At 52.5% G+C, this 17,164-nt stretch overlaps 1 protein-coding gene across 1 annotated transcript in view; it reads left to right on the forward strand.

The window, feature by feature from the left end:
* The window catches only part of CAPN13 (calpain 13), a 71,452-nt gene that overhangs the window by 46,636 nt on the left and 7,652 nt on the right, over positions 1-17,164 (forward strand). The window contains exons 11-22 of the mRNA XM_037066826.1: positions 3-145; positions 2,535-2,546; positions 4,740-4,945; positions 5,468-5,504; positions 5,854-5,910; positions 8,764-8,821; positions 8,923-8,981; positions 10,478-10,546; positions 11,974-12,049; positions 13,868-13,996; positions 15,580-15,635; positions 16,195-16,252. Coding sequence (XP_036922721.1) covers positions 3-145; positions 2,535-2,546; positions 4,740-4,945; positions 5,468-5,504; positions 5,854-5,910; positions 8,764-8,821; positions 8,923-8,981; positions 10,478-10,546; positions 11,974-12,049; positions 13,868-13,996; positions 15,580-15,635; positions 16,195-16,221 — 929 coding nt within the window. The 3' untranslated portion in view covers positions 16,222-16,252. The remainder of the gene's footprint in view (positions 1-2; positions 146-2,534; positions 2,547-4,739; positions 4,946-5,467; positions 5,505-5,853; positions 5,911-8,763; positions 8,822-8,922; positions 8,982-10,477; positions 10,547-11,973; positions 12,050-13,867; positions 13,997-15,579; positions 15,636-16,194; positions 16,253-17,164) is intronic.

A 17,164-nucleotide genomic window follows, 5' to 3' on the forward strand; every position in this document is an offset into this window, starting at 1 on the left:
AGGAGGACTTCAGAGCGACGCACAGTACATCTTCTCTGTGCCGGAGACCACGGGAGGCAACAATGTCGTCGTGTCTTTCAACATCATGCCACAAACTTTAAAGGCAGATGACGGGAAATTTCCACTAAACTTCCATGTGTTCAAGGTAAGACAGCCTGCTTCTGGGCTGGCCCTTTTGGGACATTCGTGTCCACATTGCAAGGAGAGAGTAGCCAACTGGGCTAGGAAATTTCACTGGACCACAGCCTTGGAACTAAAACCCAAAGGGGCTATAGAGTTCATCTGGTTCAGCTCCGCAAATTTGCAGGAAAGCCTAAGACAGGGAGGCGGTTAGACTTGGCAATGGGACACACCCCCTGCTCCTGTCAGCCTTTCCTGGCAGCTGCAGGCTCTAAGGCTGGTTGCTGAACAAGTAGTCAGGTCCAAGAGCAGCAGCTGTAGCAATGCAGACTTCAGGAACCACCAGAGCCTTCTGAATCTGAATCCCCACCAACAGAGTCTAAAAATCTGCATTGCAATGAGCTCCCTGGGTGATGCTTGAGGGACGAAAACTTGAGAACCATTAGATAAACTTTGGGAGAAGTTTCAGGAAAAGGGTATAAAGCCAGGAGATATGTTTTTCTCTTATGTTTAGACCAAAGGCCTGTTGTAGCTCAGTGGTTGGCTTGCAAGCATCTGCTTAGCCACTCATCCAAGGCCAAGTTTTCCTCTCCACCCAGCCCCCCTCCCCTTCAGGGCACTCCCAGCCAGCTGTTCAGCTTCAGGGGAGCGGGTGGAGACAATCCCTCCTACCTATAAGCCTGCACATACTCCAACTGTGAGTAGATAATCAGGGAATTTGTTTTCTAAAAATACCATTTAAAACAAGAGTTACAAAAGGAAACCTGATACCTCTTCTCCCTCCTCCTTCCCCAAGTAATTAAATGCATCCCAAAGATAAAGCGAATGGTTCTTAAACTGTGTACCCACAGCCTCTGCAATTTCCTTGGATAATGAAGCTCATGCAGCCGTGAAATGCTGGGGTCCCCTCTCCTCCCATTAGAGATGAAGAAACTGAGGCCCAGTGGGGTGAAGTGACAGGGGCAGAGTTCATGGCAGAGCTGGGGGCCCAGGCACCAGATGTTCCCCAAGCCATCGCCTCTATGGCTGGAGCTCTGATGACAACATCTGTAGGAATCTCAGTTTCTGTTCAATGAGACTAAGGCAATATTCACAACCATGGGTCTTAGCCCCATACATGGACAAGCGGGGCTCCGTTCGTGGCAAAACAGCCCCCTGTGATGGTTGTTGGTTCATGTTAATAAGAAATCCTCTGACACAGAGTTCCAAGCATGTGGACATTTTTTGTCTCAAAAACCCTAGTTTTTATAGATGTGGAAGCCAAAGCTGAGACCAAGAATGACCTGCCCAATGTGCAGATAGGAGGTGCCAGTATCTGCTTGATACCAGAAGTTCTGGTCCCAGGTCCCAGGCTCTTAGCAGGACTTAGGCAATTGCCCTTCTGGTGATACCCACAGCTCAAAGGAAAACAACAATTCCGGCTGTAGAAGGAGAGCCCTTTGGGTCCTTCTCTCTCTGAGCACACTTCTGCTTCCTAGTTGCCTGAAATCAATAGACAAGGGTGAACAGGCAGATTCTTCTTCACCCCAAAGCTCCTCCCCCAGGCTGGGACACCCTACCTCCCGCCCAGCTGACCCCTGTCTGCAGAGAAGTCAGCCTGGGCAAATCGAAAGCTCTGTACTCTTAGGCACACCCCGGGGCAACAGTGGAAAAGAACTGAAACCCTGCCAGCTGCGCCACCCTACACTGTTGGTGGGTCTTAATGACAAAGGAAGCAACACCATCTCTCTATTCCCATCTCTGCTACTTAAGTCTGTTGAGGCACAGTTTCCACGTCCCTAAAATAAGGCGCCCAGCGTCTGCTGGTGGGATTACCGTGACAGTCGCGCACATGGCACAGAAGTGCTTTGCAAATTGCAGAGTGGCCCAGAAATGGTCTGCGTGCTCCGTGCTTCCTTCTGCCACGTGGAAAGACTGGAACGTAGGCATTTCCCCGTTCACGTGCACACATCTATTCTCTACAAACCCTGGGAGCCTGCAACAAATTCCCGTCACATCTCACAGTGGTCTCATCAGATGAAAGAAGTTTACCTCTCATTGGAGCCCTGAAGTTGGAGAATTTACATGTGGTCCAGGTTCTGTCTTACCTCCAGGCTCCAGCAGCATCCTACTTTCCTCTCAGGTTTTCCATCATTGCTGTGACAAGGAACCACAGCTGGCTGAGCTGGCACAGGACAAGTCTCCTCCTCTCAGGCGCCTTCTTCCCCTCCTCCATGTCCTCCCCTTCATGTGTTTGGCTTCTTTTTTCACAGCTGCACACAGGGAGTGTGCAATGGTCCCGTTCATCCCCGAGCATGCCGGGGAACAGACGGGTGAAGCAGGAACACGGGGCCCTGAGTCCGGCTGCTGGATTGGCTTGTTTTTATGTGTTTGTTTTGGCTCCTGAACCTGCCTTTCTTCTTCTTCTCTCCCAGGTCGACTCTCAGGTACGGCTCACCACCTCCCTCACTGGGCTTCTCCTGCCTCTGGTGCCGTCTGTCGGTAAAGTGTTCAACAGCCATGGCCTTGACACATTTCTCACTGTTCAGTGGCCGCAGATTCAGTCTTGCTAAATCCTGTAACAGCTACAAGCTTAGAAGCTCCAAACAGGTCAGCGATGAAGGACATATTTTAATTGTGCTGCTCTAAAGGTTGGACCCCGTGAGCTGTTCTCCGGTTTGACATTCAAGAGGGGCTGCACCTGTAAAATCATCCCCAAGCATTTGGCTTCTAATAGATAAGGCTGATGCAACCGGTTCTTTTTCACTTAAGATGAGAGGCAGGACTAATGGGGTGCCTTGGGGGATCTTTGTCAGTCCCCAAGTCCACCACAAGCAGAATGCATGCTATGCAAGTACAACTTCAAGGGACATCCTCTAGCTCCTCTTACAACCAAATTGCCACTGGTCTGAAGTAGATATTCTGGCTCAGCTTTGGTGAAAGGCAGCTTAAAACACAAGTAAAGCTGGAGAAGGACAATGGAGTTTGGAAAACCTAGCTCACAGGCACTCGGACCCTTTAAATGAGTGTGGGTTCTGAAGTGCTGTTGCTCCTAGGGGGAGGCATAGAACTGGGGTCTGAGGAGGGGAGGGAGGGAGTGGGATGTAGCCATAGCCAATAGGTGGTGACTAGCAGGCTGGCAGGTCCAGGGAAGGGGTGTCCGAACAGGTAGACAGAGGCTAGACAGGGCGTGCCTGAGTAGGGGGTGCTCTGAGCACCAAGCAAGCAGGAAGGAGGCCTGTCTGGCACTGCAGTGGCCCAGCCACAGAGCTGAGGTTAGGATATGACTCTGATCCCCGGCATCCCAGGCACAGAAATGGCATTTCTGGACAGGCCTCAAGGGAAGCACTCAGGGTGCAAGGAACAGGTCAGTGTTCTAGTTCCCAGAGCTGGAGAATGGGGTGGGGACTCGATCCAGGAAAAGGTACAAGCCCCATCCCTGCAACTACAGGGTCAGACTCCATGTGACCAGTGAGCAGCTAGCCATGTGTTGATTTGTGCTGGGTTCTCTGAGCGCCGATCTAAGAGCTCCTGTCACGCCCACACACTTACACTTCCTCCTGCCATCTTGAGTCCTGGAGGACCAGGAGCCTGGGCAGGGCAATGAGGGTGCAGGGGAAGGAGGGGTATGGGAGAACAGGGAAAACCTTATCTTCTACCTTATAGGGAGCACAATGCCCACACCTGTGCGCATAAGACACACACAGAGCCACAGGACAGTGCTGCCCCTCTGGAGAACTGATCTCATCATTACTTTTGCCAGCAGGGCTGGACCTGTTGCAAATGTCAATGGAATCACTTTAGGGATTCCACCCAGAACCCTGCTGAATCCCTGGGGCAGTGGCCCATCTCCCATCTCATCTTGTAGCCCAGACCTGTCCCCACCCCCTGAAACCTCATTGGCTACGATACTGCCACTGTGCAAGGCTCCCACCTCCTGAAAAAAAAAAAAAAAACCCTCCTCCCTGCTCCCTGTTTTTCCCCAAGGCAGAGCTCACAAATAATCATTTCATGCAGCATAACCATTCTAAATGGAATCCCCATGCTCGACTGTGTTGGGGATAATTTATTTAGTAAGGGGCTTTTATTATGTAATATGTATGTGACAACCAGTAATGGGAACTGCATTAAATTTATTGTTTTATCTCTAAGAAAATATTGAAATAAAAGGAAAATGATCAGGGCCTATTATTCTCCAATGAGAAGAAATTTCAGGGCTCCACTAGAAAGACGAAGCAGAAGGAGTGAAAGGAACCCGACTCCGTGGCACGGTAACAGCCCAGAGAGAGCTTTGCAAAAGGAGAGAACAGGAGGGGCTTTGGACCCCCAAAGTAATTCTCACTAGTTTTCATAGGATTCATCCTTACATATAAGCAGAGAGAGGAACCCAGAAACACAGGACGCTGTTAGATTTAATGACGTAAAAACTGTGTGCCGTATTTCTTTGCATTCATTGTAGTGCTAGCATCTTTATTAAACAGCAGCCTAAACCCTATTGCATTGTCAGAGTTCGGGCAAGCACCGTCTCCCTTGTCAGGCCTATTTTGGTAAATGGAGAGGGGTCTGAAAAGCGGTGGGTCTCTCCTGGTGGCGGGACACAGGCACGTGGGGCCTTTCTCACCATCACCGTGTTCCTCCAGTTTCAGCACTTCCGGGAGAGGTTGCCACCCACGTTTTTCTCCCGGTTCAGAAATGCTGACAAGGGCACAGCGACTCGAAGTAAGTACAACCTCACAAAGTGCTTCACTCTGAGCCCGGGGACCTATGTGGTGGTCGTCATGTCTGAGTACCAAGAAGCAGTTGAGTTTCTGCTCCGAATCTTCCTGAAAATGCCAAACGCTGACAGGTAAGAACCTCTGGGATTCTAAATAAAAAATCCTACTTAAAGTTATGAAAACACACTGGGGAGTCTTCCGTGCCAAGTCAGTGGCCGAGATTGGGCACCTCATCCCCTCGTGGGCCTGAGGCAGACAGCACTAGAGCCCTGGCAGTCTTTACAATTGAGCATCGCCTTATCAGTTTAGCAGGCCAGAGAGCCCCTGGGCCACCAGTCAGAGCTGGACCGGTCGACAAAGCTTGTCTTGCATCCTGGCAATGGGGGGTTATGTACATGTATATCTGGTTGTGAAAGGCACCACCTACTATGTGGTTAAGGGCCAGACGACCCCAAAGACTGGAACACACGGTCGTGATGCCCTTCTGTGTACCAGCTGCCACAGCTGCCCCCTTTACAGCCCACTGTGCTGAGGGCTCTCCACTCACACCTGAGGGCCCCAGGTGTAAATGCCCCCTTGGGTGCCCTCTGTATGTAAGCCTCATTTGAATAGTGAGGGGTCATTCTTGTCACATTGTCCCCCTGATTTTCTAGGAACCTGGGCAGCAATTTCAACCTCAAAGCACTGAAGGTAGGTGTGCAACAAGGTACCTAGCAGGTTTCATCGGCCACCTGCCATCCCCAAGAGCTTCTGTCTTCTTCCTTCTTGCCTCACCACTGACCGATGGAAACAGAGGCACAATAATGGGCTGATGATGATGGCTCAGAGGGGCAGGACCAAGGGGGGAAGACCAGGCCTCCGAGGCCTGGCTGCACCCAGCCATCTTCTTTCCACAGACTTCTATTTTCCCATTCCCCTAAAGGCCATACCCGACTACTGGACGAAGCCTCTGTCTCAGATCCAGGTGGGCGGTGGTTGTGCCCTCTCTGTACCTCGTTTCCCCAGAAATTTGACGTTGGCTATGTTCCCTTTGATCCAGGCAAGTCTGCCAGAAAATGGCTCCCAACAACACATCTTCAACAAATACGCTCAGCAGGTATGGCACTTGCACCGGGTCAGGTGACAGGGACCTGAGGGAGGAGACCTTTCCCAGGCTTTTGTCAGGAGACAGAGACGAACAGGGACATCTCCAGAACTGATCAGGCTACCAAACCCTGAAGAGAAGTGACACCCGACCTGGGTGACATCTGGGACGGAATGTAGAGCTTGGAAGGGGAGGGGTTCCTTATAAGGGAGGTTGTTTTTAAATCTTCCAACAAGCAGTTGGCAACACCCCTGGAAACCGTGCCTCCTCCTGCTCTGCCAGCTCCCACCGCCCTTGGCATCATTCCCCCGGGATCTGGCCAGCTGCAGAAAGCACCAACAGCGCTCTGCCTGCCAAGCAAACCACCTATGTCCACAGGGGATTTTCTTAATGGTTTTATAAACCCTTATAAAGAACTCCTCGACTTGTCAGGATGACAAACAGCTGCCAAGGGCTCTGCACAATGGCCTCTTTACAATTAATAATCATGTTGGTGTGGAAAATGATACAGAGGATCATGGGCATGGTGCCAGCCTCAGGCCAGGCAGAGGCCAAGGGCAGGAAGGATGCCAGGCATTTGGGCAACTGATGGGGCTGTGGTGACCAGAAGGCAGCCCAAGAGATATTGTTCGGGTAGCCTGGGCTCAGAGAACACAAGGAGAAATGAACAACATGGCTGGCAGGCAGGGTACATGTTGCAAGCAGCTCTGTATGGACCTCCTTGAAATTAATATGGGCCCTGGATTCAGGTCCACATCTGGGCTGATTCCAAAGGTACTTGATACAAAATGATTGTCTCAGTCTGTGAGCTTCTATAGGCAGGGATGACATCATGTGCATTTCTTGTCCGTGAGACCTACCTCTGCCCTTGACACAGAGAAGGTGCTCAATCAATTTGCATAGAATGGAGACAGATTAGCTTCCCCCCAGCAGATGCCCAAGCTCAGGCCACTGCCCCAAGGTGAGCAGCAGGACCTGATTAGGATACCTGAGACCAAGCTGGTGACAGCATCCTCAACCTGGCCTGTGAACCTGCACATGTGAAATAAAAGTTATAATTTGTGAGATGACAAATAGTACAGATTCCCTAATTAGGACTTTTCCAAACAACAACCCAATCGCTCTCACAGAAGGTAAGTAGAGCCCAAACAGGGCCCCTACAGAAAGGAGGCCCAGAGGCAGCTTAGTGCCAAGGTGCAGGCCAGAAAGTAGAACCCAGTCTGGACTCCAACCCCTTCTCACCCCTCGCCCAGACACCCTTGAGTGGGATCAACCAGCATCATTCTGCACAACCTGCAAACTCTACTCAGAGGTCATCCCCTCCAAGGAAAGTTGAAAGCAAAGTATTTGTCTCCGTACCACCGTGTCCTTTCTCCCCATCTCTTGTACCCATTTAATGAGCCTTAAGCAAATGTAGGGTCTTGGTAGTACTGCTGCTGCTACCACGCATCCCCTTCATGGGCCACGGTAGTGGTGACGGTGCCCTAACCCAGGGGCTGTCTCTGGGCAAGCAAGGGCACAGCTGGCCTCTGGGACAGGCCAGGTCCATCCATCCATCATTTATTCGGTTGGCAAACATGTCCCCCAAACCTAGGACATTCCAAGTACCACACCAAGCTCTGGGAAAGCAGCATCAGTCCTTGGGGAATCTCACGCTGAGGTTGTAGAGACAGAGAGCAGATTCCTTGCAGATTTGTTGAGGTCAACTTCGTTTCTATTCCTACCCTCATCGCCTCAAACATTTTGGTGGTTACTGCATCCAGGGTCCAGGTCAGGGGCTGTGCCAGGAGGCGGTCAGACATGCAAAGGAAGGAGGTATGACCCACGCTCAGATTCTTGTCGGTTGGAATTTCTCACCGACGTGTCCACTGCTCTGCAAAGCGACATGCCATGATTCTTTGGAGGAAGACACTGTTGAGTGCGCATATATGACACCAGCTTCCCCGACATCAATGACCCAGGAGATGCTGGAGGGATGACCATAGGGCCAACCCTGGGGACAGCATGTTTGTCATCTGTCAGGTGCTGGTTCTCAGAAGACCCCCAAACTGGCAACTTCTCCCATCTGAGCTGGTGCCACTCTGAAAAGCCACCTGCTGGGAGGCCTCACTCCAAATCCTTCCCCATGCAAAAAAGCGTTTCCAGGGTGTTGACATCCCATCGTCCCCTCAGCTTTCACCAGCAGATGTAAGAAACAGCCACATGTAGAATGCTCTACTTCTCTGACAGGTCGTCATGGGAGACACTGCCCATAAAGCCACTTAGTGTCCCAGTTAACGCCTCCAGAAGTTCCAGCCAGAAAACATTTCTCTTCCCTTAACCTCTGTTGCTGCCCATCTTTAATCCAAGGAAAACTGTGGTGCCCCCCTTTCTGCTTCCGAGGCTGGGAAGACGAATGCTAAGTACCGTGCTTGACGAGAGCCGCTCCTCTGGGCCTCGATTCCCAGCATTTTCACCTCCTCTCACCACACACACACGTACATTACATAGTCATATTTTCTTGGTCTTGTTCTGGAAGCAAGTGGTGAATTGGCTCATTGGGTAATACTTCTGAAGGGCTCCCCAGTGCCAAGCATGGTGCGGAGGAGGCAAACACTGCATTCAGCCTCATATGGAAGGAAGAGATAAATGCAAGGTACCCACACAAAGTACCAAATGTCAGGGGCAATCAGCACTACAGATAGGCAGAGGAGGGAGTTATCCCCATGGCCTGGAGCCATCGGCAAAGGCTTCCTGACAGCCAGAACATAGGCACTGGGTGGAAACTGCGCTTAGAAATCCGAGTGCTTTCGCGGAGCCAGGCAGCCATGCCCCTCAGCTCCTGGGCACGGAATGATTCCCGCATTCCTCCCTTGTTTGGATCAGGGGCTAAGCATTGATGCCACGCGGCTCCAGAGCCTTCTCAACCAGGAATTACTGCAAGGTAAGGAAGGACCGGCTGTCCCCAATGTCATCCCCACTGCCAAGCCAGTCCTATGCCACCCTCCCTGACATTTCCGTCCCTCCTGTTCTTCCCCGTCTCAGGATTTCCAGGGGACACATTCTCTTTGGACGAGGCCCGGAGCATCGTGGCGCTGATGGATGTATCCTTTGCAGTCATATCCTCCCTTCCCCATCTGCTCTGTGGGCTTCCCCCAGAGTCTAATTAGCGTGTTATAGAACCCTTTTCTCTCAGTATTTTCCCTTCCTCTTGGTTCTAAGAGCTCACCACAAGACCTAGGTTTCCGTGCATTCTAGACTAACTCCCTAACTGTCCAGAATAACCATAGCAACAGTGGCAATAGTTACCATTTATCAACAACAACTGTGAGCTGAGAACTATATGGGTGTGTATATATTCTTTCCTTGTGATTCTTGTAACAAGCACCTGTGCTAAGCCTCACCATACAGTGGCAGTGGGGATTCAGAGAGGTTAAGTAACCCGCCCAGATCACACAGCTGGTCAGGATCTGTGCCTGGACTCCTGCCCCCTTGTAGCTGTGATTGGGAACTCTTCCCCCTGCCCTCCCTCGCCACTGGAGGAGCCTTCACTATCTGAATATCTTACTCAATTACCCCAATCACTGAAACTTGTAGAGAATCCTTAGGTTATACAGCAGTTGTAACGCCCATGGCAGATGGGGAGATGGAGGTTGGGGCTGCCCAGTGATGCGTCCAAGTTCCATGGATATAAGTGGCCAAGGTGGGAATCGAACCCAGGTCCCTTAACTACCATCCAAGGCTCTTTCTCTGATGAGCTGTTTGGCCCCAACCCCTGGCAGGCAAAAAAGACTAGCTCCATGTGTGCATTACCCCAGCTTCTGCCTGTAGCTCTTCCCTCGAAGTGGGCTGTCTCTGGGAGCAAGACAGATTCCCCTGCTCTTTCATTCTTAAAGACTTGATTGGGAATTTGAAGCCTGACATTGTCAAACAAGAGGGCTTCTTGATGAAATCATAAATCAGGCCCCGTCTTTGCCTGCAGTGGTTTGGAATTGCTCGGAGACACTGCCCACCTCCGCAGATGGATGGAAGTGGCCACTGCAGCCCCACAGAAGTCGCATCCCCTGCAAGGCAGACGGGTCTTTGCCACCCTTCATCCTCCTCACACTCCAGATCCTCAGACACCCATTCGTTTCATTGGTTCTCATGAAACCCCTCGTGGGGAGTGACCAGGCCTGGCTCTAATATACGACCTGCTTTCCATCCATTCGCAGGCACGCCTGGCCCACAGTCACTTCTCAGGCTGCTTCAGGAGTCACCATGCCCCCTCCTACTCCTCCCCCTCTCCCCTGCCAGGAGCCCCAGCCTGGCTAAAGGAGGCTGTGTTTTGGGCTCTCTCTCTTACCCTGGATGCAAGAGATATTGGCCCCCCTTTCTCGGGGGCCTTCTTCTCCTTGCAATTCCCCATTTTCTCTTATAACATAAATCCAAGCCAGGTCCCTTTCAGATGTAGTGGGAGCCAGCTGGCACGAGGCCATGTCCCCATCGGGGTGATGTTGGACCGACCGAGTCACTGGCTGACGGATGGAGGGCTTATTGGTGGCACCCGCAGCCCTCTGCTCACTGCACGCTGGACTGGTTCACTCTTAACTCCCAGCAGCTGAGAATGAATGGGCAGCTCAACCGAGAGGAGTTTTCCAGGCTATGGAGCCGCCTCCTCTGCTGCCAGGTACCACCACATCTCTCGGGGGGGCACGGTCCATCCCATCGAGCAGATAGACGGGTGCCCGGCCCCGCGCCCATGGTGCGGGCACAAGGGAAAGGGTGCCTCACCCGGGTCTGGCTAGTTCTCCCCTCAGCCTCTTAACGCTTGAACTCACAACAGCAAAACATAAGTTCCTGTGTGTGCGGCTCTCCCAGGGCATATCACCTGATCCCTGGCTTGGGGTTATTTGGTTTCCCACAGGGCACTGCAGTGGTGACATGTCCCCCCTGCATTAGATTGTGGGGTCCCCGAGGGCAGGGGCTCCCTCATAGTCATCTTCCTTTTCCAGGGCTTTCCTTTGCATCTAGCACACTGCTGGTGCACAAAATGCTGAACGAGTGACTGAACTAATGAATTACTGAATGAATGAGTGCATACCCCATTGGGAACATTCTCTATTGGATGGTCATACTCACCAAAAGCCAGATAAGGCCAGAAAAAGTGCTTCGGCTGCTATTTCACAACGGCTACCTCCTGACGTTGGTCTCGGTCGCACACAGACTGGGGGCTCTTTGCCCTTGGAGCGGCTCCTGTGGGCAGCTGTGCACTGGCCAACATCAGGAGCCCCGCCATCAGTTCCTTGGTGCTTACAGGCTTAATCCAAGGCAGTCATTCCCCTGCTGAGCATCAGCGTCCTCACCTGTGACCGTATGCTGATAATCAGGGTTTTCATGGGAATCAAGGCGAGGTAGAAATGTGCTGGGCAGGTGGAGAGCCGCCCCGTATGAACCGAGTTGTTAGGGCTGCTAACACCTGCAACTGTGCATGGTCCTGGGTACAACCTCCACGTGCCTGCTGAGGTCCCTGTGTGGCACTCACCAGTGGGCGAGGCACTCACCCCAGCACTTTGTAAGTATCTGCTCCTGCACTCCTTGCAACAAACCCAGCAGCTAGGTAGTTAGTCCTGTGCTGCAGGTGGGGGAACAGGCCTGGAAAGATTAAGTAACTCCTCGCTCGGGGGCCACACAGCCAGGAACGTAAACCCAGTGAAGTGGTTTGCAAAGTCTGTGCTCACCCTATGCAAACTCTTCAGAATGCACTGCACCTCCCTGGAAAGCCGTGAGCTGCCTTGAGCGTGCATCAGGAGCCCAGTGAAAGGGGTGAGGAGGATGAGAGAGCAGGTTGGGAGAGGAAACATAAGGAAGGAGAGGAACCCCCAGCCCCGCAGCTGGAGGTCAGAGTGGGGGGCTTTATCAGGCAGAGCCCACCCCCACCCTCCCCTGGGTTCAGCTAGGCCACCCTCTCTGCCTGGACACTGAGCCCACTGGAGGTTTGGTGAAGCCGCCTCCAGAGATGGAAAAGGGATTTTTGGGACCTACCTCTACCCAGCATGTCCCCTTCAAGGTGGGCACCGGGACTCACGAGGACTTCTTGCTTCTTTTCCGTATCAGAGGGTTTACCTGAACACCCTGGGGAACTCAGGCGTTCTCCTGAGCACGGATTTGTGGAAGGCCATAAAGACTACAGGTAACGCTGCGACGATGGTGGGGGCTGTGTTGTGTGGTGTGTGTGACACACACCCGTGGCACACTGTAGGCAAGGCTGGCGCAGCAGTATGGGACAGCGGGGACAGAGCAGAGATGCAGCTTCCGTGTCCCCTCTCACCCCCTTGTACACCAGCCTCTGTGGGCTCCCAGGCTCTGGATTCAGGTTCTACCTTCCTTTGCCTGAGTCCTCAGGTGCCAGTCAGGTCGCCGATCAGGCTTCTGCCCAGCCCAGCTCTAACAGTGAGAAAGTAACCCCAAGTGATTGGTACCCACCAGAAATGAAGCCCCCCGTGGAGATGCCTCCCTCTCAGCACCTGGCCACCAGGGTTAAATCCCCATGGGAGGGCTGCTGACCCACTCTCCTGACAGAGGGTTTGGAGCTAAATGAAAGCAATGGCATCTATCTGCTTCAAGGAGGCAAGAGCTTTCAGTCCTGGGCTGATGACAATGACACCTCAGGGTGCAGGGGTGCATCCTGGTTCAGCAAGGACTTGTATTCACGGGATCTCATCTGAGTGTCTCCACCACTGGGAACTGGGAAGGGCAGGAATCGTTATCTCCACCGCACCCATGGGTGAAGGGATCCCAAAAGGTTAAGTCAGGAAACGGCACCTTCCTTAATAAAATGTAAACTCGGATGCCCCGGGTCACACCAGTGGCTGCTGGCCTGAAGAGAGGGTGGAAACACGGGTCGCTGCTGCCCACTGGGCAGTAGCCTCTCCTTCATTCTTCCTGGCAGAGAGCTGTGGCTCTCCAACTTGAATGGGCATGAGTCTGAGAGCTTGTTAAAACACGGACTGTGCAGGCTCACTGGCCATCCAACATTCCTGGCTAGGAGGGCCGGGGTTGGCTCAAGAATTTGCTTTTCTGACAAATCCCCAAGTGAGGCCAAGCTCCTGGCCTGGGGATAATACTTTGAGAACCACTGAGTAGCCCATTAAAGATGAAACCTTTAAAGGGAACCTCACTAATGACTCCAGAATAATAAAAGGAAGAAAGAAACAGAACGGTTGGAATTAGACTCGGAAGCCTCCAAGGGCCCGAGTATGGTGAGCTGGAGAGGGCATGCCCCATTTAAAGGCGTTCAAGTGCACATTTTATTAACTCCGCTGGAGAAACAGTCTCTAGCTAGATGGGGCCTCTGGGCATCTGGGCATGACCCCTGATGGATGGGCTGGCTCACGAGCTTCTGCTTGCTCGCCAGAGCTCGGAGGTCAGCTGAGGTTGGTACCTCCCTGGAGCTCATAAAAAAAAAAATGCAAAGAGGGCAAGCCAGCTCTGTCCTGCCCACCTGAGGCCACCTACTGAGATGCATGTGGTCTCCCCTCTGAGGACCAGCCTGTCCCCTGGATGACCAGTTTAGGACCGAATCACCCTCTTCAGGAACCACCCATAAGACTCTCCTGTGGCCATGGGTGATGGAGGAAGGTGGTTTCCACGGGGTCACCAGCAGAGAAAGGTCTGACAGAGGCTGCTCCCATCTCACCTGGGAGCGATCAGATGATTCTGAAGGCTGAGGTGTCCCCCAAAATGTCAGGGTTTTAAGTATCTTGAGTTGGCCTCTGGCCAAACTCCAGAATGGTGTGGTTGGAGCCGGGCCACCAACCAAGCAAGAGGTGACTAGAGAATCATGAAAACACCACAGAGGAGGAGACAGGCCCTGGGGTGAGGCTGAGTGGGAAATGGCAGTGGAAAGTCACTAGGCCGCTGGAACCTGTTCTCAGGTTCCAGACCTTTCGAGGCAGGGACACACCCACTCCTGGCCTCCTCCCCACTCACTGGCTCACCTGTGGCCCAGACTTCCTTGCAGGGATCTCTGTCAGCGGTGAGCTGCTGGATCTCATGGCCCTCAGGTACAGCGACAGTACCGGCAGGGTCAGCTTCCCCAGCCTGGTCTGCTTCCTGATACGGCTGGAAGCCATGACAAGTAAGTGTCACCCGGGGGACACCCTGGAGAACTTCACAGCGACCAAGAGCACAGGAGAGGACCAGGGATGCACTCCTGCCCCAGCCCAGGCAAGGGGTGGCCCGGACTCCTGCACGAGGAGCCATTGCCCCAAGAGACAGAGCCAATGTCAGCCTGTGTAGTTGATGTCGTTGGCTTGTGTCCCTGGCCTCCCTTCTGTACCCTTTCCTCCCCAGGAGATTGATTCCCCTATCCCGGGTCTCTCATCTTCTCCTCCCCTTTTTAGTCAGTGCTTTTTCCAGAGTCAAGGTTAAATCACTGGGTCCCTCTCCAGGTTGTGTTTGTAGGTTAAACCTACTCCTTGGCCAGGCAGTGAGTGATTTGCACCTCCACTGATGAGTTGCACAAACAAGCAGATCACTGGGGGCAGGAGGTCTTTCCCTGGGTTTCCTGAACTCAGCTGCGCAGGCCAGAGTTCTGAGACTTTTGCACAGCATGCCCTCTTGTTGTAAATGGAATCCTATGTGAACCCCAAGCCATAAGGGGAGCTTATGTGAACCCCACAGCACCAGGTGGAGCTTCTGCAGTCGAGGTAGCAGGGGGATCTGGCCTCCGCTCCAATCCTCGCCCCATTCCTGCCTCGTGGCACCTCTGAGCTCAGCGATTCGTGTTGTGACTGTGAGAACAGAGCCCGGGGGGGGGGGCGGGGGGCAAACAGGAACCTGAGAGATCGGAAGAGCNACAGAGCCAATGTCAGCCTGTGTAGTTGATGTCGTTGGCTTGTGTCCCTGGCCTCCCTTCTGTACCCTTTCCTCCCCAGGAGATTGATTCCCCTATCCCGGGTCTCTCATCTTCTCCTCCCCTTTTTAGTCAGTGCTTTTTCCAGAGTCAAGGTTAAATCACTGGGTCCCTCTCCAGGTTGTGTTTGTAGGTTAAACCTACTCCTTGGCCAGGCAGTGAGTGATTTGCACCTCCACTGATGAGTTGCACAAACAAGCAGATCACTGGGGGCAGGAGGTCTTTCCCTGGGTTTCCTGAACTCAGCTGCGCAGGCCAGAGTTCTGAGACTTTTGCGCAGCACGCCCTCTTGTTGTAAATGGAATCTTATGTGAACCCCAAGCCATAAGGGGAGCTTATGTGAACCCCACAGCACCAGGTGGAGCTTCCGCAGTCGAGGTAGCAGGGGGATCTGGCCTCAGCTCCAATCCTCGCCCCATTCCTGCCTCGTGGCACCTCTGAGCTCAGCGATTCGTGTTGTGACTGCGAGAACGGAGCCCTGGGGGGGCAAACAGGAACCTGAGGCATAAACCTTGCTCCAAAGAGTTTTCAGACAAGGGAAGTTCCCCCAGTGCTGCCCCTGAAATAATTCCTAAGACAAGCCCACACCTCCCCACGGCCGAGTGTGGAGACGCACAGCACAGAGAGACCAAGAGGGGAAGACGGCGTGTGGGCCAGAGCTGCCAGGGTGCTGTTTGGAAGACGTGAGCCCAGAGCGGTCCCCCGGGTGCAAGGCCGAGCCCACCCCGTGCAGAGGGAGGCTTTTGCGTTGAACCACGGCACCTGCTTTTATATCTGCCTCACCTGACTCCTCTCCTTTACCTCAGAGGCTTTCCAGAACCTCTCCAGGGACGGACAAGGACTCTACCTGACGAAAATGGAGGTGAGCTGCCTTGCCCTCCCAGAGCCTGGGTACAGCCCCAGGCCTCCTCGGTGTCTCTGGTTCCAGGGGGCATTTTTCTCCCTGAGGATATCGAACAGCCTGTCACAGGCCAGCCAAGCTGCCAGCCCCCCTGCCTCCAATTACTGCCTTTATATATTGCTGGCTGCCAAGGCTGCTTTAGAATCTTGGCAGATAGATTTTATTTTTTTTCCAATAGCTTAATAAAGCAGAGGATTATGTGGGAGTCATAAATCCAGGGGGAAACCGAAGAACACTTGCTGAGCTCACTGTACGTTAAACTTACTCCCATTGAGTTTTAGAAGAGCCTCCTGGCCCAGCCAACTGGTCAACCTCTGCTCTCCCACTGCCTGGCTGTTCAGGGAGCAGCCGAAGATACACTGTGACAGGGGGCTGGATCTCCCGCTTGGGCTGGAATTAGCCAGAAAGGGGTGATGAGACCAAACTGAGGTCTTTCAAGGGAGGAGGGTGCCATTCGCCCTGATCTGTGTGACGCTAACGTGTTTAAAGACTGATTGTAATGATAATGTTTATTTCGTAGTGGATGAGCCTGGTTATGTACAACTGAAGTGGGGAGTGAAGCAGACCCCAGAGGCCAGGTAGGACATGGCCGATTGACCATCATTCCTTCCTGGGGGACAATTCCCTTCACCGGCACACAAGATTCTCTCCCCGGGAGCAGTCTCCCACGGGGTTCCAGAGCTCTTCTGTGTGTGAGCCAAGGCTGAGCACCTTAGGGGGACCCTGAGTTCTAAGGCCAATGCTGCAGATTCCATCCAAGCCATGGGGAGCGGTGGGCATTCCTGAAAGAGAGTGGCCTGAAAGTCATGAGTGAGGGATTTAGAATTCTGCTTTTAGAATCAATTTCTTTCTTATGGAGATCTAATTAATATTTAACATTGTGTTGGTTTCAGATATGTGACAATGATTCGATCTATGTATCTATGGGAAAATGATCGCCACAATAGGGTTTGTTAGCATCTGTCACCACACAGAGTTCAAAGTTTTTCTTATGATGGAAACTTGTACAACTTCCTCTCTTAGCAACTTTCAACTGTGCAATAAAGTGTTGTCCACCACGGTCACCAAGTAATACCCCAGGACTCACTTGTCCTGGAACCAGAAGGTTGTACCCTTTGACCTGTTTTGCCCACCCCGCAACCCTCACCTCTGTATCTGTGAGTTCGGTTTTCTTTTGTTGGGGTTGAGGGGTAGCTTCCACATATAAGTGAAATCGTGTGGCATTTGTCTTTCTCTATCTGACTTATTTTTCTTAGCATGATGTTCTCCAGGTCCATCCCTGACATCACAGATGGCAGGACTGCCTTCTCTTGTGTAGCTCGGTAATATTCCATTGCACCTATGCACCACATTTCCTTTACCCACTCATCAGAGTGTGTTCCCACCTTGGCTATCCAGTGTGGGTGATGCTGCAGTGAATACAGGGGTGTGGATGCCTTTTCAAGTTATTGTTTTTCTTTCCTTCCGATAAATACCCAGAAGTAGAATTG

Source organism: Sturnira hondurensis, unplaced genomic scaffold, assembly GCF_014824575.4.
Source record: "Sturnira hondurensis isolate 20B ecotype Veracruz unplaced genomic scaffold, ASM1482457v3 Scaffold0016663, whole genome shotgun sequence".
Classification (NCBI taxonomy): Eukaryota; Metazoa; Chordata; class Mammalia; order Chiroptera; family Phyllostomidae; genus Sturnira; species Sturnira hondurensis.